Genomic DNA, 26,520 nt, shown 5'->3' with positions numbered 1-26,520 from the left:
AAAGGGGAGGGTCCGCCGTGTCAAAGACAGCTGAGAGGTTGACGAGGATCAGGGATGGAGGAGAGGCCACTGGCCTTGGCAAGGAGGAGGTCACTGGTGACGTTAGAGAGGAAGTGAAAGGGGCAGAAGCCAGATTGGAGGGGGTCAAGAAGAGAACTGGAGAGGGATGTGGAGACGGCAGGGGTGGGCAACTTGCTTAAAGAATTTGGAGAGCGATGGTAGGCAAAACTACAGTACAGAAAATTATTTCAAGAAAACAAAATGAAACCATGGTTAACAAAAATCAGGCGTTCAGATTCAGAACACTAGAAATGTTTCATCTCGTTTAAAGGAAAATTCAGATTCAAATAGCAATAATTACTCAAAGACAAACAGAAATGATAAAAGTACGACAAAAAAATCCTTCTGTGCACGATGCATTAGGGAACTGGCAAGAGGTCAGATCACATGTTGGAGACTCTTGGCAGCTATAAATGACTGTAGGCACTAATCACGGTATTTAGTATTCTAGGCTAAGAGGAAATGCTTGTCTCACAGCTGATGACTAGTCCCTGGAAAAAATAACTTTATTAACTCTTCATGTACTTTGCGGTAACAATACATTAAGGCAATCTCCTTATAAAAATTCAGGAAGCGTTGGCTTCAATAAGAAAGTAATGTTAGTTCAGAGATTTCTTTAATCAATATATGTAAAACTTGCAACATTTATGGTGTTCAAATTTATTAACCTGAATAAAACAATTATACAAGTTATGGACCAAAAGGTTAAGATTGAAATTTCATTTGCTACAAAGCATAGTTAAGGGATTATAAAAGAAAACCCCAAAACAAAAATGATAATAATAAAAAAAATCAACATTTGGCACTATCTGAGGATCACCCAAATCATCGACTCCACGTTAAGAGTCACTTTGGACAATGGTGCGTGAAAATATTTTTAAATTCACAAAATAAACTCACTATACTTACTCTTGTCAGGGGAGTTCAGAAGAGTTGCTGAAGATGTAGACAAACGTTTGTTCATAACAGATTCTGCTTGCTTGAGGTTGACTGAGGAGGGGGATTGTTTGTTGGCTGAAGAAAAAAGTATACTATTTATTAACATCATCAGGTCAGAGAACTAGTTGCTGTCCTTTGAAGAATATAGAATTCTATTCTGGAAACATTTTGTTTTGTGCCGAAAGCATTCTCTAGGAACACACAAAATTATGGGGCACATATCTGTTCAAACTATGTACATTAAACTGAATGAGGAGGGGATTAACAGTTATTCAAGCAAGTAGAAAACATTCCTTTTGCAATGGGCCAGTAGTAAAAAAGTTGATTTTCTTTCTTTTTTTTGCTCTTCATATATAATTACTTATGTAACTTGGGGTGTGGGCATTTGGTAGAAGAAGCTTGGTGAGTCAGTTGTTTTTTTAATAGAAAGGACAGATTGCCATAGCGACCGACTTAGAGGTTTGGGATTAAAATAAACGTAAGGGCTTGACCAATTAAGGGATCAAATAAATATAATGATATTATTTGTTTCACTGGCATTATCAACATTGATTCCAAGAGGTAGCCATGGTATCACTTACTTGCGAATGCATAACGAGCATGGTGTAGAGTAAATTAAATACTATACAAACTTTATGTCACTATAGCACGATATCCCCCTAAAGAGATACCTTTTTTGCTCTGCTCCTGAGCTAGGTTTTAGCCAATTTCTTATTACATTCCAATTAGTGTTTCTCCAATACAGTATTGTGAAAGCTGAAAAGACTTCAAATAGTCATGCAAAAATCAGTAGGTCTCAATTTTTAAACTTTTTTCAATTTGCAATTTGGTATACAATAATTCTACTTTGAGAATCTCAAACTAAACTTTGCTTCAACTTCCTCTTGAAGAATGGACTGTGCCGGTGTTTTTCCAGAGTAGAATACTATCGCTCCATTGATTAACAGGAAAAATGAGGTTATAGTCATAAATCCATTTTTATTAAGTATTGGACAGTTAAATCCTGAAAATCTGAAAAGCTACATGCAAATTTTACATTCATTTCATTAGTGTGCCAAATGTGGCCAGCTGAGCCAGGTAAATAATGAACAGCAGCCCAACACTCAGCTTTAATGAAAGCATTTACTCACCTTGGGAGGAAATGCCTTTCATTTCCCAATAAGTTTCTCAATACAAAGTGAATGGCTTCTCAGGAACAACCATGAAATGAGAATTTGACTGGATCGCTCTATCTGCTTTACAGATTCAATGGTGTGCTCTTTACGGAATATGTTTTATTCAAGCCCCTTCCGATTCCTCATATCGCCTACACTGATGAACAAGAATTGGTGAGAAAGTATTTCTGCACATTAGTACTTCCTTGGGGGTCCTTTTTTCAATGTGCCACTAACCAAGCCAAGTTCAAGATCAGAGTTTGGCCGTTCTGTTAGGAGCTGGATATATATGTATCTGGACCAAAAGGCTGTGTTCCCCAAACCACTTTGCCCTTTTCTCTCTCTATTCCTCACCCTCCACGTGCTGTTCACATTACCTTTGGACCCCACTCCCATTCCACGTACAGAAACTACATTTTAGCATGTCCTAATGAGTCTTGCAATGGGCAAAAGCTGGGCCCAACCCTCCTGCAGCTTGGTCTGAAAGCCAAAGCTTGGAATCTCCTGGGCTGGTTGTATTTATTATCTCACTGGACCACACGGATGCATGGTGGCACCACACAAGGCCCAAATGACTAGGGTGCAGCACCCTTACTCCAGCCTGCCTTTTCTCTACAAAGTTCTAATGCTTAACGGCTGCGGAGGAACAACAGTTTTACTTTTGGGTCTTTAGACCTGAGCAAATAATAGCCCTCTAAAAGTTAAGAGGCCAAATTTATGATAGTACCTTGCTTAATCTACTACTCTTAAGGGGAGGGAAAAAGTCATTCATACATCCTCTTTCTTTGACTTTAACACTAAATTGCAAAACTTTGGTTTGTCAGCCATGCACGCTATCCTTTTTTAACATCTTTAATTTGTGAAGCTTCCCATTCCTTTCCACATTAACCACTGGCTTTTTAAGACAATGGAGAAGTAGCACGACTTAGAGGAACGAACAGTGGCCTGTAAGTTAGGGGACCTGGGTTCTGATGCCTGCTCTGTGACGCTGGGCAAGTCACTTCACTTTTCTGTCCCTCGGTTTCCTCATCTGTAAAATAAGTATGAAATACCCATTCTCCCTTGGTCTTGTACTAATCTATCTACTCTAGTGCTTAGTATAGTGCTTGGCAATATAGTAAGCACTTAACACCAGAATTATTATTATTCAACCAACTGTCCCTCCACTATTTATCCCACTACCAGATCACCCATTTCATTCCTTTCAAATAACTGTGCCTCATTCTCATCCCTTCTAAGCGGAACTCCTTCCTCCTTCGCAACCAGCAGACCTCGCTCCTCCCCATTTTCAAGGGCCTTTTGAAATCTTATCTCCTCCAGGAAGTCCTCCTTGATTAATCGCTCATCTCCCCACCCTATCTTCTCCATTATCACCACTTCAATACTTCCATCGGACTGCTGGGTGACCCCCACACAGGACCAGGGCATGGGTCCAGTCTGATTAACAGGAATCTACCCCAGTTCTCAGAACAGTGCTTGACACATAGTATGCACTTTAACCACCCACCTACCCTCAAGTCCTACAGTATTCATATACATATCTTGACTACTTTATTGTAGCGATCATATCTATTAGCTCTACTGGACTCTTCCAAGTGCTTAATATAGGACCCTGCACAGAGTAAGAAGTAAAAGCTTAAGTCTACTGAGTGACACGAGAAAACGAGCAGATGGAGATATCCAACAATTTTAAAATTATATTAAATAGAGCATATTAACACTTTCTCTAGATTTAAGAAAGCATTAGGTAGTGGGATTCATCTGCATCTAGAAAACGTATATTTGATGCAGTGTTGTTGGGAATGGATCAATCCGGTCAAATTTTAGGATGGATGGTAAGGAAGACAATTGCCAATCCATAATGTGCAAAGGGGAAAAAAATGCTCCTGCTACAGTTACCAGAAACGTTTCAGCAGCAGAAGTTTTGAAAAAAAAAAAATTAAGCTTTCACTTCTTCCAGTGTCATTTCAGCAGTATTTCAAAACAGCTGGGTTAGATTAGTCTAGCCAGGAACAGGCTTAGAGATGTCAGAAGGTTTCATTCAACTGTGCTGTTAATTACAACCTTCTTTCATTTACAAAAATGGCCCTGATTATACAGACAATCCTTTAGATCAGAATCCACCTCCCTTATAAATGCCATATAGCACACAGTCGGTTCTAGGGTGCCACTGAGGGGGGATGGTGGCTGCTAGAATCCAACGTGTCAGGGCTGACGGAACAGTGCCCAGGCCAACTTGGCTCACAGGTCCCTCAGCAGCAGAGTTAGGTCAACTAATTCCAACCCACACTAAGCCAGGTTTCGGCTATTAAAACGATTCCCTCTCCTCTCCACTTACAGGTGCTCAGGTTGGAAGCCTGTAGTGCGGCAGCCCGAGGAGCAGCATGGCCAAGTGGAAAGAGCGTGGGCTTGGGAATCAGGGGACTTGGATTCCAATCCCAGCACTGCCTGCTGCCTGCTGTGTGACCTTGGGCAAGTCTCTTCACTGGCTGGTGCCTCAGTTGCCTCATCTATAAAGTAGGGACTCAATGTCTGCTCTCCCTCCTACTCAGACTGCGAGCTCTGTGTGGGACAGGGACTGTAATCAACCTGATTAACTTGTATGTACCCCAGTGCTTGACACACTGTAAACACTATGTCATAATAACAACAATAATTTGTCCTTATTTTGTAGAGTGCCTGAATCATTCTCCCAGTCATCCCAGAAGCAACCACACACTCTGGAATCAAGTCTGGAACTATTTCCAGTTTGGTGTGCATTCACTTCAGCTGTATTCAGCACTCTGAACACTCGGATTTCTGGCCCATGTAGGCCTTACAACTCTTGAGCTGGGGGCCAGATTGGAAGGAAAAATGAACTTTTAAATTTTATTTTTTTCCTCTTTATCGTGTCAACAGATATTTCATTTTTTTTTGTGACTGCTGGTATTCTGCCTTTGTGGGAGCAGAGGTCCTGAGTTCTAGGCACCTAGCAAAAACCAGGTATATACAGGGAAAGAGGCCTCCAGTGAAATATTGGCTCAGCCATACTAGAGGCCCTCCAAAATTCAAGGTTTGGGTGAGCTGAACCCCAGACTTGGTATGCCTGTGATCTTAAGCTGAAGAAGTTCTGCCTTGGAGTCCATTTTTTAACCTCAACTTTCACATAAGTCCGCAACATGTTGTTGCTTTACCATTTTCTATCCCAGCTCTAATCCAGCAATATTTATGTCAAAATGACTTTGGAAATCCAACTGGTTAAAATAAAAATTGCAACGAAAAAGTGTTATGAGTTAGTAAAAAGCTGAAGCAAGCAGCAACTTTAGAAATGAATACCACTAGATCCATCTTCATCAGAAGCCTGTGGTTCTGTGGAAGAAGGTGATTTGTCAACTAAATCTACAGGATGGGATGGGGTAGCAGTTGAGAGACCTATATTGGAGAAAAGTTACAAAGAGGAGAAACAGAGAGAGTGGTCATAACCAATCACTGTAAGCACTAACATTTCAAGTAGCAACATCTGTATCTATAAATCGACACAAGCTTCCAAGCTTAATTGTTTTTTACACTATTGACACAGTAGACAGTCTGAAGAGAAATGACTGAACCATTGCTTCTAAAATTCCATTTCCATATTTACTTGGATAATTGCCCCACTTTTCTGCATGGTTTTGGCAACCCAAAGTGAGGGAAGGGGCTACTACATGGGGAAATTAAATCTAGCAATAAGGGAAGCAGGAAAAAAAAGAGGAAAAAAAATAAAAAGGGAGATGGAAGAAAACTGTAATAGGGCACCAGAGACTGTGTCTATTGTACTCTCTCAAGGGTGGGATTTGGTAAGCACACAATGCCTCTCCTCTCTCTATGCGGCACATACCTCTACCCATCTTCACAAAAACTGGGGAATGGAAGGGGGACTATATGGTGGAGGCAATTATGCAAGTAAATATAGTAGGTTATATCTTCAGGAACACATCAATTTCTCCACCTACTTTCTCCTCAGAGCATCATTAAAGATAAATTATACCCAACAGGAAACTGAAAAGCAAGCTGCAAAATACATTTAAACAAATAACCTATTATAATAAGGAAAGGCTAATATTTTGGGGTGGGACGTAACCAGAGTTGGGAAATGGCTTTCTATGCGAATCTGCTACTTCGGCTATTAATCTATTGAAGGTAACCGAAAAAGCTTTCCCTTGACTTATTCTTCAAAAATCAGCTGTTAATTTATCATTCAAAAATTAACCATTTAAAAAAGGCTCCTATTAATACGATTCAAGTTTCAGAAGGTAAAATTTTAAGAGTAATGGGAAGTTTCATTTTTAACGAAGTAGATGGATGCTTGTTTCAACTCTGAGCCACCAAAGTCCATAATTTTGAAGATTACCCGTTTTGCTGTCTGATTCTGGAGTTACGGACCCTCCCCAGGACCATCTCTTCTGTCGCTGCTCCAGACGATTGCTGCGCTCCAAAGTGCGGTGAACCACTGCTTCGTAATGCTCCTAATTCCAAAATAAACTTCATTTAGCTTATCCCCAAGTTTCATCTAAGAAAGAACTGCAAGGCTCTAACATGATCTAGGATTCACAAGGCTCAACATACTCATTTTCTGACAGATGGAGAGTCTTTGGAGTAATTAGTAAGCACAGCATTGGGAGGCAGAAAAGTACTGAGAGAGGACAGCAAACTAAAACAAGTGAAAGTCAGCACACAAAGGCAAAGGCAGAGAACATACAATAGTGTTTTTTTTCCTAAGGAATGGTAACCCAAACCAACATATGTTCAGCCCCGTTGGTTTGTCTAACAAATCATAAACTGTCTTGAGATTTTAAACTGGTAACATGGAATACCAAAGTTCTCAAATAATTATATTGCTGATTTGGAAAATGCCATGAAATAGCAACTTTAAAATAGCAAGTCAAAGGCCCCTTCTTAGGTGTGCGTCTTTTTCGAAAGCTAGGACTTCTAACAAAAAATGGTTACTTTAAATCTTTTCGAGTAGAATTATGGGTCAACTACATTTAATTAGTTGAATTTCACTGAAACCAGTATTATTTGCTTAAGGCTTAGAAAACAGCATATGCTGCAGTTGATTGGGTGGGGGGCGGGTATTATCTTATTCATTTTACTTAAGGATTCAATCTGCAATCATCTAGGGACTATAGCTCCCATAAGTCTACCATAGGTTTTGACTTCAAGTCAGAACAGGAGAACTATACCACACGAAATTCTAATTGGTAAACGATAATGTTTGAAAGGTGATAGCCAATTTAGAAGCACAGTCAACCCCAAATTTTAACTGGCATGCAGTGAAAATTGCCACAACCCAGACTATGAGGATATCTGAAATCATTTCCACGAATGCGCTGTGGAGACCTTTTAGTAAAATATGCCTAGCTACTATGATTTGAGCAATTCAGGCAAACAAAGCATCCGCCTTCAGGGACAGAAGACTTCCAATTCTTCCTTAACAACATCAGTTTCATGGCAACACGGTCTCTACAAAGTCCCTAGATATACAATATTGCCCTTTGGGAGCTATAGGATAAACCCATGGGAAATGGAGTGCCCCATTTTCCTTGAAGAGGAAAACAACTCAAAAAGGAGAAAAACATCAAGAGTTGAGACAAAAAATACACAGTACTGGGGCCCAATTCTCCTAGTCTCTGAAGCCGTTTCTTGATTTATGTTAGACATTGTAGGAGCAGCTTTCAGTATTTCAGATCACTATGGAATCATGTAATATATAGCTGTAGCAAAGATACAGTGAATGGAGTGACACAACTCTTAGCGGTCCCCTACTTATGTAAAAGCAACAAAACTTACTCTATGAGTGAGAAACTTTAGGCACTAGAAAAACTGGGATCAATATAAATAATAAATTTAACTACTTATAAATAATCAGAGACAACCAAATCAATTGTTTTGTTACTAGTCACGAATGAGCAAACATCATGAGGATTCTCCGGTGAATATTTAATCCATCCTGGCTAACACTTCTGCAACGTATAACAAATACATACGACATGTCTTGATTTAAGGCAGAGAAAAACTGTACTTCAAGACGATGGCAAGATGGTGGCTTTGCCAACTATTGTGGCATCCTACAACTTTTTAACATTGGCAAAACCCTACCTAAAGTCTGTCTGGATACGATGATGGATAACAAAGTCAGTCATTTACTTCCAGAATGAAATAGGAAGTACGATTTTGAGAAAGAGGTCAAGTGTAGGAAGCACCCGACACCATTTATAGGTTTGGACTCAATACCTTCTGAGCAAGTGGGGGTTCTCGGAAATTTAAGAACTTAATTTTATTCTGTGACTGATACAAAGGATTAACCATCAAATTGAAAAGCACTGGCAAACTGCCTAGGCTCTAGCTCTGCAGATTCCTACAGAAAGGCAAAACTCGAAGTTGGGAAACTGGTTTACGGATAACTCATTCTAGTAGGTAGAGACAGGAATGTAATAATAATTGTGATACTTATTATGTGCCAAGCACTGTACTAAGCACTGGGGCAGATACAAGATCATCAGGTTCCACATGGGGCTCACAGTCTATGTAGGAGGGAGAGTAAGTATTGAATTCCCATTTTGCAGATGCAAGGAACCGAAGCACAGAGAATTTAAGTGACTTGCCCAAGGCCACAGGGCATGTAAGTGGAACAGACAGGATTAGAACCCAGGTCCTTTGGCTCCTAGGCCCTCTAGCTCCCAGGCCCAGGCTCCTTCCACAAAGCTACACTGCTTCTACACTGTATAGTGGACCATTAATTTTGTCTCAGAGGTTTTTCACCAACTACTTAGACTTTACCTTTGCTAGAAAATAAGTTAATATGATGAGCCCACATCCCATCACATATAAATTTTATGTCTTTGGTGTACCAGCTCAAAAGTTCTTGATTAATTTACAATGATAATTTGATTTTTCCCTGTAGGTAAACATATTGTGGCACTTGATCGGAAGACTTTCTTTCCTGTGTTTCCATTCCAGCGTGATACTGTGGTATAGGTTCTTCTGTATTCGAATATTTCTAAGAAATAATTTTTCCAGGCAAAGCATTTTATACAATGCAGACATAGCCTGCAATATAAGCATGTTTCATTTCTTGAAAATGTGGTTGTACCTTGAAAGGCTGAATCCTGGAGTATGTTTTCCCATGGACTTCCATGCTATTAATTGGGATCTACTCCAGAACCTCTGGAAAAGCAATATGAAATTCCTACACATGCTATTTACTGAAATGATAAACATCACTAAATTATTTTTTAATCTTTATCTAGGCAATTCAAGCATTTCATCACAACACCAAATTACTAAGGAATTATAATGAGTTTTTATAAGAGGCTGCAGAAGTAGGAGCTTGTACTACTGACACAAAGTGCTTTTTCACTTATGGTGAAGAATTTGTCCATTTTGGGATGAACAGTAGCCACTTTTCCTTTAAGCACCTTGAGCATGCAAAACTCATTCTGAATGCTAGATACATTTTCGAACGCGTCTCTCCATGAGAGTGGTCTTCTTCATCCAATTTATGACTTTTTAATCCCAGGTGGTAGTAGAGAAACCATGATTTCTGCATCTCTTTTGGCACCTAGCTATGATGTATTGATTCATCAAAATTACGGAGGGTCACTGTTGGATTGCAATTTCTCCAAATCAGATGCAGTTAATTCACCGGTATCTGCATCATCTATTTCTAAAATTAAGTTCTCTTCCCAGTTCACCATTCCGCTCAGGGGCCCCTTTAATGCCTTCAAAATTTGGCACAGTATGGGCCCGGGGGTCAGAAGGAGCTGGATTATAATCCTGACTCACGTGTGTCTGCTGTGTGACCTTGGGCAAGTCGTTGAACTTCTCTGTGCCTCAGTTATTTCATCTGTAAATTGGAGATTAAGGCTGTGAGCCCCATGCGGGATATGGACTGTGTCCAATCTGATTAGCTTGCATCTACCCCAGTGCTTAGTACAGTGCCTGGCACATAGTAAACACTTAAATACTATATGTGTGTGTATGTGTGTGTGTGCGTGTGTATATATATGGAGGGGCAAGGCATCTGACTGTAGAGGTTGTATCCCCTAGATGTCTGTATTGAAGAATTTTGGAGATCCTTGATTAAAGTAATTTTTGAATGCAAAGGCATTCATGTGACAACTGACTTTCTCTGTACATTGGCCGGTAAAAATATAAGATCAGATTTGGCCTCTAAGGTTTTACATACCTGGTGGAAAACTATACGATAACATCAGTATTATTAAAAGAGTGATTAAAAATAAGGCAAGCTTAATCATGGTGAAAAACGGAGCTGAGAAAACTGAAAGTGAGGGTCCATTTCATGGCTTCACTATGTAATCTTTACATTACAGTTAATGTGCCTGAAGATAGGAATATGACAGCAGTAAGATACCCAATCTTTCATCACATTTAGAAGCTCAACAGGAGGCCTCCATTAAGTGAGGCTCAACCTAAATGATAAACTCCGAGGCCAGGGATCACATCTACCAACTCTACTGTACATTCCCAAGCGCTTAGTGCAGTGCTCTGCACACTAGACACAATACACACCACTGATTGATTGGATCCAATTACAGGGCTCCAACCCACCACTAAAACAATGTCTGAAGAAACCCTAAAGGGTTCTGCTTTTTCCCCCCGCTGCTGGGACCTGCGGAGAGGAGCCCAGACAAAGCAAAAACCCAGGGAAACAGAAAGCGAAGTCCCACCCTCCCGGCTGCTATTTCTCCATCTCCGGCTGCCAGCTTAAATGCTGTTTTTTGGTCAATTCAATTGGAAATAGTCTAGGAGAGTCCTCTGGGAATGTGTGAAAACAGAATGTGCAAATAAGACTTCTCTCCTAAACGACTCTCCCACTACTTTCCTCCCACATTCCTGGATTGGTGGCCCACCCTGTGGAGGCCCCATCCCTTGTCCCATTGTATATGTTTTCGACAGTTGTGTTGTCTGATACTATGAGGAAATTTTAAAAGACCATTGAAAAGTACTCTCTTAAATGAGGAAACCATACACTGAGGTGGGATAAGACAAAAACTAAAAAGAGAACCAACACATGGAAAGATCAGATTTTCCTGCAAGCGCAAACGGCCACAAAATTGCAAAGCAAGTAAAGAAAGTAAAGCTCACAAGAAAGGGGCAAAGCACAGGGGAAACCTTCAGATTTGAATTTTCCAAAGAAATGAACAATTCAGAGAACAGATCTTGAAATTTCTGTCAAACTTTAAAAATGATTTATTCAATGACCATGAGAGCCCTTCTGGGAAAGCTCCAAAACCTTGTTCTGCAGAACATTTCCCAGAAAGGATGTCTCAAAACCCATGAAAGGGAAGACAGGAGAAGGGAGGGTGGGGAGGATACTGGATTTCATCAGATGAGTTGCTGGGAGAGGGGTGAAGACTGAAAAAGGCATTGTGCTTTTAGAGAATATCTTAGCGATAGAATAAAATAACTGCATTATCCAAAAAAAACAAACACCTCACCCTTTCTTCTTCCAATTTTTGCTTTCTTTTCTCTTCTACTGCTGCTCTCCGTTGCTCTTCTTTCTGCTTCTGTTCTTTCAGCTTTCTCTGCCTTTCTTCCAACTGTTTTTCATATTGAAGTTTTGCTTTTTTCTCCTTTTCAAGTATCTGTGTTTCTTTGGCAGCTGAAACATTTTGAAACCAAGATTTCTAAGTATAGTCTCATAAAAGAAAAAGCAGTTAGGCTAACTCAAATCTTCTGATACACCTGAACAATCGGAATGTTATCATGAGAAACTTCTGCAAATAACGAAGGGCTCGTCCACTGAGGTTATTACATACAATCACCTCAAAACTGAAGAACTGAAATTTCTCTTGGAGGCTTGGGCATATCTGCAACTCAAATTCCTGGTGTTCACTTTAAGAATATATATAAAATATATATAATCATAAAAATAATAATGACATTCTCAAGTCAAGTCCTCGTAAATTTTCTACTGAACAAAGCCTCATATCATTATACTATTTTTAAAGATGTATAAATGTGTGCACACATACGTTTCAACACATACTGATTCAGTTTACCAGAAAAAATAGCACTAGTCAGATGCTATCTTTGATATAATTACATATGATTAAACACAGCAATTACATGTCATCCCCCCCACTTTTTTGTGTTTGCTAATAAGACTATTTTTGAACCACCTTTATGAGTTTGTTGGGATTGGGATATGCATTATAATGCAGGGGCTTACATTACTGAAAAACTCCTGTGTTGTTAAAAATTCACATTTTAGTACACTTGCCTTGGCCAGTGCCACCCACATGTGCACAACCCTTTCTTCTGACAACACACTGTTTTCTATCCGGACATACATATGCTGTCTGAAGAATGTCCTTAATTTCCCAATAGCATTCTATCAAAAATGCACAGGAAAAACACACACTATAAAAAACTAAGTGCTTATATATCCAGACGTAAATCAAGAATGCTCAATGGTTTAACCTTTCGCAAAGCTGTCATGGATGGTTTTGAGTGAAAGTGCAGCTTAAAAAAGGAGCCAACATTTAATACTGTACAATGATGAAGTACTCATGGAAAACATGGTGGGGGGGGAGAGGAAGAAAGCCACATTCAGAAGGTGAGTTTTACACTCATGGAATAATTCTGAATAACTGTCATTCTGGTCAGAAGGTAAGCTCTTTGTGGGCAGGAAATGTGTCACTTTATTCTGTACTTTCCAAGCCCCTGGTACAATATTACTAGTACATCACAGCTGCAACATTCACATTTTCTATCACTTGTACGACTTGAGTGTTATCTATGTAGCCATACAAATAAGGAGCGCCAAAGCTGACTCACCAACAGAAAAAACAATAACTATTCTAAATGGAGATTCCCAGGTCCTGGATGATGTTTATCCCTAGTATCACTTTAATTACCTGCTCAATTACTCTGAAGAATGAATGAGCTTTCAACATCCAATCTGATAGTCTGAATAAGACACAGAAATAGGGGAAGATGGGGTCTTTCCGGAAAGAGAAAGACAATATTTCAGGGTTTTATCGTTTATGAGTCTTTATAAGTAAGTTTACTGATAAAATGCCCATCCCACTGGTTTATATATGGCAATTTGAACCAGCTTTCTAGAAGACAGAATTTTCTCTGAGTTCTTTGGATGTGCTGTAAAGTCTGGGTAGGCCGCAGGCTATAAAACTATGCAGACCAAAAACCAAAGCCTCTTCTCAGAAGTTAGAGGCGTTCATACAATCTGAAGAGGTAATAGTGGTCCTCAAATATACCATTTTGCTTCTCTCTTTCTTCTCTTCGTTCCCTTGCCAGTCTTAGTCTTTCTTCTGTTCTCAGAGTTGAGCCATCTATCACTGCCAAAAAAAGTGGTTATAGAGGTTAACATGAGAAAAGGAGAAAAACACTTTAAATCTACTAAAAACAATGAATAAAGTATACCTGGTTTGGTGACTGACTTAATGGTTGAGGACTGGACTGGAATTGGACTATTGCCGCTTTGGTTTCTTCTTTCTTCGGCTATTGCTTGGGCGGCAGCAACTTTAAAAAAAAGTTTAAACAACGAACATTAACCATTAATGCAGCATGGACGCCAATCTGCAAATCTGACAGCTTTTCCCATATGTACCACTGTTGCAGATGAGTGCACATTAAATGAGTGCCAACAAATAAACACCTACTTGTTTGGTTGTCTGTCTCCCCCTTCTAGACTGGGAGCCCGTTGTTGGGTAGGGACCGTCTCTACATGTTGCTGACTTGCACTTCCCAAGCGCTTAGTACAGTGCTCTGCACACAGTGAGCGCTCAATAAATCTGACTGAATGAATGAAAGACAATGAGTACCAACAACCTAAAGAAATTCTGTACCAGTGCAACAGATAGTATTTCACTTTTATTATAATTTTTACTTATGTACAGAATGAATTATTTTAGGCGGAGCCACAGCTTCCCTTGAATACCTGAGCTAATCACTGGAAAAAAATACTCCATCTGATCAAGGTATGCATATGACTTTTGATAATAAAACAGACTTTATTTTACAAATACAGTAAATGGAGCACAGAATACTCCGCGACAGGCTCTATTTAGCCCTTCAGATAGCTCTCCTGATTCAAAGCAGAGACAAGTGCCTCTCTCGGGAAAATCAGGCTCTCCTAAGAGTGTTATGTGGAGCTTTTAAGAGGGCTTTTACTGCCCAGCAACATCACCCTAAAGAGAGAAGCAGGGCTGCTGACAGTTCCCAGCCACAGTCTCTGCCCACCTCTCCCTCCCATCCGTTTTAGGGTCCTGTGCGTCCTTGCCCACCCTCACCTTCAGGAGGTGGAAACAAAAACGAGTTAGCAGGCTGTTGCAAGCCAAGGAGGAAAGCTTTCATTTTATTTGCAAAGTTGGACTGCACCACCTTAGCAGTCACAAATATTTAATTAAATGGAAATTATACAAAAATGCCTACTCACTAGAGAAGAAATTACAAGCTGGGTAGTTTTCTTATCCTACAAGTGCTAAATTTATTTGCAAATTCTGAAAGGCTCGTTAGGCTCTGGTTATATTTACATAATCAATACTATGCTGTCAGCAAACCCGAGATTTGTAAAGTCTTCCATATAAAAATGTGATCCTTATTATTATTACTATTATTATTAACAGTGTTTGTTGAAGTGCTTACTAGGTAGTAAGCACTGGGGTAAATATAACATAAGATTGGGCACAGTCCCCATCCTACATGGAGCTCACAGTTGATGATGGACTCTAACAGCTTTTGCATACTGCAGAGTACCTTCTCAGTGGTATACTCTAAATGCTAAAGAGGGGATCACCATTTCACAAGAGTAAGAGGGGTTCTAACCCAGAGACCCAACTTTTCAGGTAGCTACCTAGATTTGCTTGAAGAACTTCACGGTCTCAACTGCCTAGTGACCCTTGAAATTTTTATCACACTTTTCTTCCCTGAATTTGCGGCATATGGGGATAAGGCGGGTGATGAGAGCACAAATAAATGTGTAAGGATAGGCACAACTATGACAACTCTGACTCTCCGATTGGCACAGCAAGGCTGCAGGTTTTGGCTACAGTACCTAGGTTGGGAGACTGTACAGAGTAGCAATAGAAATACTATTTACTAAGTACTGGGAGAGAACACCCAGGGGACTCACGATCCCCTATACAAACACCAGGAAGTGCACAGAGCCGAAATATATCTCTGGGGCTCCGTGAGTGTCTCTCCATGATTCATCCCGTCCCCTCCCACTGTGTCTCTTCCTAGCTCTGTTTTTTTTTTGCTAGAAGTGTCTCACAGTGGTTCTTAAAGGCAGCCCTTGGCCAAGTACTCTTACATTTATTCCCCTGCTGAAACCAAAACACCCCCCCTGGGTTTTCCTTCTCTTCCCCTCTCTATTCCAATGTGTTTACTGAAAGCCCGACCACCTCTAGCTGGGGAGCAGGGCAATCAGCAGCCGCAGCAGGCCAGAGGTGAACATTTCCACCTCCAGGCCTCCTGAACAGGTACCTTTAGGAGGCCAAAATGATCAAACGGGTACTTTTAAGAGTCGATATTTTCTCCTGCTATCAGAATGCTATAGCTAGCCTACAATGTGGAGTCGCCAGACATTACTTTCACAGAATTACTGAGTCCAGGGATGTGAGAGGCATTCACCTTTTCCATGAAATTTAATCAAGTTTTCTGTATCTCCCTTGTATCCCTCTCACTCATCATTTCTTCAATTCCTCCCCTTTGCTATTATCATAACCCTCTCTTTAGGCTTCCTTTAACAATTTTAGATTTTTCTGTTATCACGTGTTCAAAATCTTCAGAGTTGCCTGGCTTAAAAAATATGAAGACTATTCCCATTTCATTTAACGAAGGAAAAATTTTTTTGTCAGTGAAAATCTTTCTCCATGTGTTAAAATAGCAATTACTATTTAAATTCAGAATTTGGGCCTTTAGATTGTCTGTAGAAGCCAGTCACAAGATGACAGGGATACTAGACTACATTTATTTCATTTTAAAATTTATGAAAATAATCATCCATTGTTAAAGTCTATGAGAAAATGTCTGGGATGAAAACAGACAAGTTCTCTTTCCCCCTGCCTCATGCCCCCTGGAATTCAAGCCTAGAAGCCATTAGCAAGAATTACACAGACCTTAATTGAGAACGCCTAAGGAGAAGAGTGAACTCAAGGGTCAGAAGAACCCAAGCCACATAACGTTTTACAGATAAAAATCTGCCTCTAGAAACACGTTTGGAAGCAAATGGTTGCGGGGGTAAAGCAAAGCATAACTGAAATACGCTTTATAGAGCAACTGCTCTCTCTAACTAGGCAGATTACTACTCTATTCTGACACCTTTACCCAAACAAAACAGCTGCAATAAACTCTAAAAAGGCAAGTTTCAGGAAAAAAAAAAATTCGGCATCAGGTAAATTAAAGAGGGATTTGACACAATCACTATGAACAGCACCAAAGATGGGTTCATTCTTTCATTCATTCATTCAATCGTATTTATTGAGCGCTTACTGTGTGCAGAGCACTGTACTAAGTGCTTGGGAAGTACAAGTTGGCAACATATAGAAACGGTCCCTACCCAACAGTGGGCTCACAGTCTAGAAGGGGGAGACAGACAACAAAACAAAACATATTAACAAAATAAAATAAATAGAATAAATATGTACAAATAAAATAGAGTAATAAATACGTACAAACATATATACATATATACAGGTGCTGTGGGGAGGGGAAGGAGGTAAGGCGGGGGGGATGGGGAGGGGAATAGGGGGAGAGAAAGGAGGGGGCTCAGTCTGGGAAGGCCTCCTGGAGGAGGTGAGCTCTCAGTAGGGCCTTGAAGGGAGGAAGAGAGCTAGCTTGGCGGATGGGCAGAGGGAGAGTATTCCAGGCCGGGGGATGATGTGGGCCGGGGGTCGACAGCAGGACAGGCGAGAACGAGGCACAGTGAGGAGATTAGCGGCAGAGGAGCGGAGGGTGCGGGCTGGGCTGGAGAAGGAGAGAAGGGAGGGGAGGTAGGAGGGGGCAAGGGGATGGACAGCCTTGAAGCCCAGGGTGAGGAATTTCTGCCTGATGCATAGGTTGATTGGTAGCCACTGGAGATTTTTAAGGAGGGGAGTAACATGCCCAGAGCGTTTCTGGACAAAGACAATCCGGGTAGCCGCATGAAGTATGGACTGAAGTGGGGAGAGACAGGAGGATGGGAGATCGGAGAGGAGGCTGATGCAGTAATCCAGACGGGATAGGATGAGCGCTTGAACGAGCAGGGTAGCGGTTTGGGTGGAGAGGAAAGGGCGGATCTTGGCAATGTTGCGGAGCTGAGACTGGCAGGCTTTGGTGACAGCTTGGATGTGAGGGGTGAATGAGACAGCGGAGTCGAGGATGACACCCAGGTTGCGGGCTTGTGAGACGGGAAGGATGGTCGTGCCGTCAACAGTGATGGGAAAGTCAGGGAGAGGGCAGGGTTTGGGAGGGAAGACAAGGAGTTCAGTCTTGGACATGTTGAGTTTTAGGTGGCAGGCAGACATCCAGATGGAGATGTTCTGAAGGCAGGAGGAGATGCGAGCCTGGAGGGAGGGAGAGCAGGGGCAGAGATGTAGATTTGGGTCTCATCAGCGTAAAGATGATAGTTGAAGCCGTGGGAGTGAATGAGGTCACCAAGGGAGTGAGTGTAGATTGAGAACATATGGGTTGAAAACAAGTTCTAAAAGGAAGGAGCCAGCTCTGCCTGCATCTTTTGGCTTGAAGGTATCAGAAGAATAAAGAATTCTTTTCTCAAAAAGCACATCTACTTGGGTACAGCGGGATGTGGTACCAGAAGGCATGGTCAGGCTCATACATGCACCACTGAGGGGAGGGAGGAAGCACTGGAACACAAATTTTCCTTAAAGGGGGTTCTGCAAGACTGCCACGCTCTCATTATCGGAGAACTGGGTGCAGTCCATATAGTACTATAAAAAACAATCAATCAATGGAATTTACTGAGCCCTTATTGGGTCCAGAGTGTTGTACTATGTGCTGCGCTTGGGAGAGTACAGTACAGAAGTGAAAAAGACAATTTAATAAAATACCTCCACACATTGTTAAAGTGGCTGGAGTTAAAAAACAAAACAAAACAAATTACATTTATGTTATGACTAGGGAAATACTGATTTTCCAAGTTTAAAAATGACTTGTGAAAGACAGAGTAAATTGAGAGGATACTTTTGCAATATCAGGGACAAGAACAGCAATAGCAACAGCAATCAATCAACAAATTTATCCCATTATTCCAACTTTAGAAAAATATTACAATGACCTACAAGGAAGGGAGAGACAAAATTTAGAACCAGCAGTCACCTAACAGCTGCAACTTCCTGTTGTCATCCCTTAATATAGTGTAACAATCAATAGTTAGTTGGACTCATTTAAGGATCCATATCATATTTAGCTTGCTAAAGAGTAAAAGCAGTAGGGCAAAATAAAAAGCAAGAATTAAAATATTAGGACCTAATAAAACAGAAACTGTTACACAGTAAATGATCTAAAATGATCTTAAGAAATTTTACAAACCTTCCTAAAAATCAGTCATTGTGCCACTAAGGGAAAGACAGTAAGGGAAGAGAGAAGAGGAAAGGAGAAAGGAAGGTCTCACTTCTCTGCAACCGCCTCGGCAATATATTTCTCTGTCTTGAATTTATTCTTACTACCCTACCTAAAATTTTATTCCAGTGCCTACTACATAATTTATTTCTATGATTCCTTCATACACACAGAGAGAACTCAGTGTTACCTATTTTAATACGTGGCAAAGAAAATAGTTATGAGTTGATATTATATTTGCAGTTGGGAGCCATTTCCTGACAAGATTGGGGGTGGGGTGGAGAATCCCAATTTTGCTGAGCTCACCACCTGTCATTACATAAGTACTTTGCTTTTCTATTACAGCACTGAAATAGGCATAATAGGGATGCTATGGAATATTCAAAAAAAGTCATTATGTGTCCACAAGGAAAAGATACAGATGTGAAGGCCCACTATAACTTTGCACCTATATACTACTATATGTAGTATGCACTTTATAGGCGAAATGCTGAGACAGGATGTTAGCTAATACCATTTCAATGCCACAGGGATTATTACAAAATAGGATCAGGAGAGCTCATCTTGCTTAGAGCAAAACATACTCTCTATAGGGATCCCAGCCCCTGCAGGTTAAGAGGGAAGACAGACAAAAGTTCTGCATCTGGGGAGGTCAGACTAGTTTACCAAATTACTCAACGTTTTACTTGGTATGCTTAATGCTATAGTCTGTACTCACAGTTAGATGTTTCCTCCACATAATAAATTAAATATAATTCATGTGCTTATTAAGCACTGGGGTAGATACAAGATAATCAGGTTGGACACAGTCCAAATGGACTCACTGCCTTAATCCCCATTTTACAGTTGAGGTAATTGAGGCACCGAGAAGTTAAGTGACTTTTCCAAGGTCACACAGCAGACAAGCAGTGGAGTCAGAATTAGAATCCAAGTCCTTCTGATTCCCAGGCCTGAGCTCTATCCATTAGGCCCCGCCGCTCTTCCACACTAGCACCATATTTTAGAAAACTATGAAATCTTAATAAAATATTCTAAAGAATTATGCTCTGTATTCCCTCTACAGGAAATGTGGTTCTTTGAAATGTCTGGAGAGATAACCGTTAGCAGTCTAAGGAAAATATGGCAAATATGGGTTATGTTGAGAGTTAAGTTTGCATAGCTCTGAAAATAGTTATCAGCCTATAAGAAGAATTGGCCTGAAATGGCCAGGGATGGACTCAATAACACAGTACTAAATGAGACAGAACTACCAGATGAAGGATAGACTGTGATAGACTTTTAGACTGTGAGCCCACTGTTGGGTAGGGACTGTCTCTATATGTTGCCAATTTGTACTTCCCAAGCGCTTAGTACAGTGCTCTGCACATAGTAAGCGCTCAATAAATACGATTGATGATGATGATGAAGGATGGCTCACATAAATAGGTGCTGGATACACCTTCTTTTAGCCAGGCCTTCACTCTTCGGTCATCAGGGTTTGGATTTGTAATCAGACAATCATTAACATCGGGCTTTTCATATCTGCCCAGAGGTGTAAGTGCCCATCTAATCATAGTAAGCGTGCCACTGAAATAAAGTGTTTTGCTATCATAAGCATAGAAGCCACCACAATGAAGAAATACGACAAAAGAATAAATTTATATAATGATCCAGGATAGCGCATGGGCCTGAAGTCCAAAGGACCTGGGTTCTAAACCCAGCTCTGTCACTTGTCTGCTGTGTGACCTTGGGGAAATCACTTAACTGTGCCTCAGTTATCTCATTTGGAAAATGGGGGTTAAGGCTGCGAGCCCATTGTGAGACAGGGACTGTGTTTGCCTGCATCCACCCCATCGCTTAGTACAGTGCCTGACACAGAGTAAGCGCTTAACAAATACCGCAGTTATTATTAAGAATACCAACATCAGCTCAACTAATTATAATGAAAAATTTAAAACTAGAATTGGAAATAATGCCGACACACTGAAGAATGTCTTTGGGCCATATGGATGAACGCAATAGCAATATCCTACTTTTGCTGAGTGAATGAGCCAAACCCCATCTTGTTGGTCTCCCCTTCTAGAGCATAAGATTGTGGTGGTGGGCAGGGAATGTTTCCGCCAACTCTGTTGTAGTGTACTAACCCAAGCACCTAATACAGTGTTCTGCACATGGTAAGCACTCAAACACTATTGATTGCTTTTTTTTAATGGTATTTGTTAATCGCTTACTATGTGCTAGACACTATACTAAGTGTGGGGTAGATATAAGATAATCAGGTTGGACAGTCCCTGCCCCTCATAGGGCTCACAGTCTTAATCCCCATTTTACAGATGAGGTAACTGAGGGACAGAGAACATAAGTGACTTGCCCGTGGTCACACGGAAGACAAGTGGAGGAGCCGGGATTAGAACCCAGATCCTTCTGATTCTTGATTATGTATGATGACAAACACCGTCTTCCATCAGGCAAACAAAAAAAAATCCTGCGTGTATCCACAATCTAAATAAGTGACATGGTATAGACAATATAACAGTGGAGCAGAGAGCCTTCGAAGATTGTGGATCCCAGCAACTAGGTCCAGAACAGACAGTCTGGTATCTTTAAAACCGGCTGGACAACCAAAGTGACGAAAAGTAGATTCCAAACCCCCAAGATGGCAAAATGTTAAGCTACTGGAGAGCTGAGACCCTCAAAAAGGAGCTCTACAGTAGTATCACCACAGCCAGTTTGGAACAGAAAACTCTGACCACAATCCCCAATATACACTGCAAATGGGGAGATGTCAAGACTTGGGTGTATCAAGAAAAGCCAAAAAGACTGACGATGCAAATGACTCAGAAACTGAGACTACATATGGCAAAACTACTGCACCGAAAGCACCTTGCAGCACCCCAAGACTCAAGACGGGAGCAAAATGTACATAAATCTGTGCCATAGGAGATGAAATGCCAAGATGGAGGAGATCCAGGGCTACGCTGACTTCCATGAAACCAAGAAGTTTTACACATCGTGACATGGCATCACTGCACCTCTGGGCCGTGGAGATGGCTCTAGCCTTATCAGGCGAGGAGAGGAACCTGAAGGGCTGGAATAGCATTTCAATGTTCTCAACTCTTATTATTGAAGACGGGGTCCTAAAAATATAGAATACCTTCCAACAAGCAGAGGAACGGCACTTGTTTCAACTGAGGCACAAGTCAGGGCCAGGGAAAATAGAGAACAGATTGGACCTTGTGAGCTCTATACACAAGGGGTGGGGGTAGGGGGGCCGCTCTGCTTAAACACTTACTTAAAGCCTTCCTCAACACCTAAAGAGTGGCCACAGGATCTCAAAGATTCTGTCATCGCTGCCCTCAAAAACCCGTAAGAGCAAATTGCAACAATTATTGAGACATCTCATTACTCCCACACTACTGGTAATACCCTCATCTGCATTCCCCTGGATTTATTCCTGAAGAATATAGACCCAAAATCCCAGAATCAAACTGGGGAACAGTGGACATGATCTTTGCAGCATGCCTCCATATTCCCCACACTCCACAAAATATGTAATGAAAAAGAGCACATAAATCCTTATGCTATAAAACCTGGAAACGTGCACCTGAAACTCCTAACTTCTGCCATAATAATGGACTTTCTCAGTAGTAGCCAGGGCCAGATTGGGAGGTATATTAATACTGGGAGCCTTTCTTTTCCATCTGCTTTACATAGGCTTGTTCAAAAACCACTGCTAATCCTTGATGGCTGCAAGGAAAGAACTACTTCCTTTTTGTCATTCTCTTTCAGCTGATATACTGTTTTCTCCACCCCATTCCTTCTCCCAGACAACTGCAAATACTACATCCACTTGCACAACTGCCCAGTGTTTAGCCAAATAGGCACTTTTTGCAACCCCAAAACAGGGCTATAACGCAGGGAATTAAGTCTAGCAACAAGGGGAGCAGGAGAGAAAAGAAGAGGAAAGGAGAAGAGAAGGGAGAGATAAGGACGCTTCTAAACAATAGGTATTCAATGAGTTACAGTAACCCCATTCCACTTTCACCTCTTTGCACATGAACTTGTTTCAAAAAAGGAACGGTTGCAGTTTAAGCCTGTGTCCCAGACATCCTAACCTTATCTTTTTTCCTACCCTGGCATGTGTTGCTTCCACTGCTTAAAAAAAAAAAAGTTATTTCCTTCTCAAACACTGAGGTGGGGGGTGGAGCGGAAATCATGTTATGCAGACCATTATGCAAGCAAGTGAAATAGTTAAGTGACTACTTTACACAGAGCATCATACCACGTTCTTGGGAAAGAGAACAACAGAGGTAAAAAAGCAAGATTTTTGCTCTAAGGAAGTTTTCAATCTAATGGCAGAGACTGGCACAAACTGACTTGGGAGGAAAATGAAATATAACTGGTTTTAAAGAGAATGAAAAGATGAATAAGTACTTAAATAGTAAAGGTATGTATATGTACGGCAGATGTTTCAGGTGCTCTGGGTACTCAAGTGGTGAGTACAACAGGACTCTAAGTCCTAACTTTTGATTTTAAAGGGGGCAGAGATTTTAAGGGAGTGGGGACTGGAAGGGAATAGGGTTTAAAGAACTTTTTCAGGCCAGAAAGCCACCATTTTGAGTCCTTTTGAAACTTTCAAATCTCATCAAGAGACCAGCAATGAACGAAGCAAAATCCAACTGGAAAAGCCGTGGGGGAAAACTGCACCCATCATTCCGTAGAACCGGTACCTCTAGTAGAGGATATAGCCTTGGGAGAAGAAAATGAAGCAAGCAATGCTCTCTAGGAGGTGGATTTCAGGGCCGGAGGAAGGAGACTGGTGGGACAGTATCTTAAGGATGGAGTAGCTGCAGTCTGGAGAATCAGCCACCCATAGGTCTGTGGCTGATTTGCCAAAATGGCACAGAGCAAATATTTTAGATACCTTAATTCGGGTCATTTTAACTGCCCATATTTTCTTGCATAATTACCTCCACTATATAATGCCACGACCCCCACCCCCTCCCCGGATTTTTGAGGAGGAAAGAAAACCTTTTTTGGTACCAAATAATTTTAAGTAGTGAGACTGCTGTGTGCCAGGGTAAGCAGAGGAGAGTCAGAATGTGATACAAGCGCTTAGTACAGTGCTCTGCACACAGTAAGCGCTCAATAAATACGATTGATGATGATAACGCAGCTCAGCAGGCTCACTCGGCAAGAAGGGAGTTTCTTGGGCTCGGTGGAAGTGGGGAGGGGATTGTCAGCTGACTGCCCACTGCAAGAAGCACTAGGAGAGTGCAATAGAAGAGATGCTGTCTCAAGTGACCTCATCTTTCTCTTAATTTCCCTCCTTTCTTCTTCTGCTCCATTTTTTGCATGCACTAGACTCAATCTTTATCCCCACCCAAGCTGTGTTGCAAAAACTGTGCAAAAAGTGGTGCAATTATACCAATAGAGTACTAATATGTGTCCGTAATGAAGTTCCCTGCTGTACAAAACTACATCTCTTACGACAACTTTCAAGGAAACAATGCACTTAAAAGACTTCATCTTTGCCTCTCAAACTGCAAAATCAATTTCTGTCACTAAGAAACTGGAATCAAGGTTCTTTTCAAAGGCAGATGTAGTAAACAAGGCTGGATAAGATAAATGCTTGGATCAGCAAAACGGGAGTTTGGATTGTTTTCTGTGTTGTTTTTATGGTATTTGTTAAGCGGCTTACTATGTATTAGGCACTGTACTAAGCACTGGGGTAGATTCAGGCTACTCAGGTTGGACACCCTTCATGTCCCACGTGGGGCTCACAATCTTAATCCCCATTTTACAGATGAGGTAACCGAGGCTTATAGAGGTTAAGTGACTTGCCCACGGGAGTCCTCCAACTCCCAGTCCCTTGTGCTCTTTCCACTAGGCCACGTGGCTTCTCTCAGAGATGGAGAGCGCTTGGTACAGTGCTCTGCACACAGTAAGCGCTCAATAAATACGATTGATGATGACGATGATGAGAGGAAAGGGCAAATTTTAGCAATGGTGTGAAGGTTGAACTGATAGGATCTGGTGACAGACTGAATATGTGAGTTGAGTGAGAGAGATGAGTCGAGGATAACACCAAGGTTACAGGCTACAGTTAAATTCATCCACTTTAGGTTGAGATTGTGGAGACAGGCTACTTTTGCTAGGCGAGTCCATCCTTGTGCTGGCCTCCTAATAGGCCGGGAGCCTACCATCATCAATCGTATTTATTGAGCACTTACTATGTGCAGAGCACTGTACTAAGCGCTTACCAGACTGACAGTTGCTGCCTGGGGAAACTGACAGCCCTGGGCTTCCCTCCTCATCTCACCATTAGGCGTCCTGGATACTAAATTCACTGGACCACACACTTGACACTGAACCAGGTTCCTGGATCAGGCTTCAAGGCAGGTCCTAGTGGTACATGACTCCAAAAAGCATTAACCTGGACTGAAAGATGCAGTGCTTGCTAGTGTAAGATTTTAGGTATGCGGGTTTAAGGGGATAAAAGGATAATGATAATAATAATAATAATGGCATTTGTTAAGCGCTTACTATGTGCAGAGCACTGTTCTAAGAGCTGGGAGGGATACAAGGTGATCAAGTTATCCCACATGGGGCTCACAGTCTTTATCCCCATTTTACAGATGAGGTAACAGGCTCAGAAGTTAAGTGACTTGCCCAAGGTCACACAGCCATTATTAATAAATGGCATAATAAATGCCATTATTATTACACAGCAGACATGTGGCGGAGCAGGGATTCGAACCCATGACCTCCGACTCCAAAGCCCATGCTTTCTCCACTGAGCCACGCCGCTTCTTTTCTACCACAAATGTCTGTTAAAAAATCCTCCCCCATCCTATCAGCATCTTTGTTACCAAAAAGTCTCAAAGACCTACGTAATAATAACTGTGGTATTTATTAACTGCTTACTGTGGGCCAAGCAACGTGCTAAGCACTGAGGTAGATACAAGAAAATCAGGCCGGACACAGTCTACGTACAGTCAGTAGAAAGATCCCAGGCCGGATACCCAGAATCAGATCTAAAGGTGGCTTGGTCGTACCTTCATCTCAGCCTGCCTTTATCTGCTTCTTGCATTCATAATTCAGCAACTCCGTCAATCGATTCACTATTTATTGAGCCTAAGAACTTAAGAATTGCCGTTTCTGGGTCAGACTAATGGGGCCGTTCTGACCCAGAAATGGACCCGGCCCACCCAGCCCAGTCTTCAGTCCCCAAACATGTCAACTGAATGCGTTACTCTCCTTGGCATCAGTCTTACTGTTCACATATTTAGTAATATCTCCGTAACAAATGCTGGGAAGAAGCGCGGCCTAGTGGATAAAGCACGAGTTTGGGAGTCAGAGGGCCTGGGTTCTAATCTCAGCTCTGGCGCTTGCCCAAGGTCACAGAGCAGACGAGCCACTTCACTTCTCTGGACCTCAGTTACCGTCTGTAAAATGGGGATTAAGACTGTGAGCTCCATGTGGGACATGGATGGTATCCACCCTGAGGAGAAGCCGCATGGTTCAGTGGAAAGAGCTCGGGCTTGGGAGTCAGAGATCATGGGTTCAAACCCCGCCTCCGCCGCTTGTCAGCTGTGTGACTCTAGGCAAGTCACTTAACTTCTTTGTGCCTCAGTTACCTCATCTGTAAAATGGGGATTAAGACTGCGAGCCCCACGTGGGACAACCTGATCACCTTGTATCCTCCCCAGTGCTTAGAACAGTGCTTTGCATATAGTAAGTGCTTAACAGATGCCATCATTATTATTATTAGGTTGCATCTACCCCAAAACTTAGTACAATGCCAGGCCCAAAGTAAGCG

At 41.5% G+C, this 26,520-nt stretch overlaps 1 protein-coding gene across 8 annotated transcripts in view; it reads right to left on the bottom strand.

The window, feature by feature from the left end:
• MAP7D3 (MAP7 domain containing 3) overlaps window positions 1-11,666 on the bottom strand; it is a 39,714-nt gene extending 28,048 nt beyond the window's left edge. For 3 of the 8 annotated variants that reach the window (XM_038748161.1, XM_038748165.1, XM_038748166.1), the window contains exons 1-2: window positions 2,130-3,150; window positions 970-1,074 (exon numbers count right to left, since the gene is read on the bottom strand). In XM_038748161.1, the coding sequence (XP_038604089.1) occupies window positions 970-1,074; window positions 2,130-2,151 (127 nt within the window). In that variant the 5' untranslated portion in view covers window positions 2,152-3,150. Of the gene's footprint in view, window positions 1-969; window positions 1,075-2,129; window positions 3,152-5,468; window positions 5,565-6,522; window positions 6,638-11,632 lie in introns of those variants that run through there. The other 5 variants (XM_038748160.1, XM_038748164.1, XM_038748162.1 and 2 more) reach the window with 4 other exon arrangements.
• Between the last annotated feature and the right edge of the window lie 14,854 nt (window positions 11,667-26,520).

This window comes from Tachyglossus aculeatus, chromosome 6, assembly GCF_015852505.1.
Source record: "Tachyglossus aculeatus isolate mTacAcu1 chromosome 6, mTacAcu1.pri, whole genome shotgun sequence".
Classification (NCBI taxonomy): Eukaryota; Metazoa; Chordata; class Mammalia; order Monotremata; family Tachyglossidae; genus Tachyglossus; species Tachyglossus aculeatus.
The sequence above is the reverse complement of the archived record's forward strand: the minus strand, read 5'-3'. Positions and strand labels throughout refer to the sequence as shown.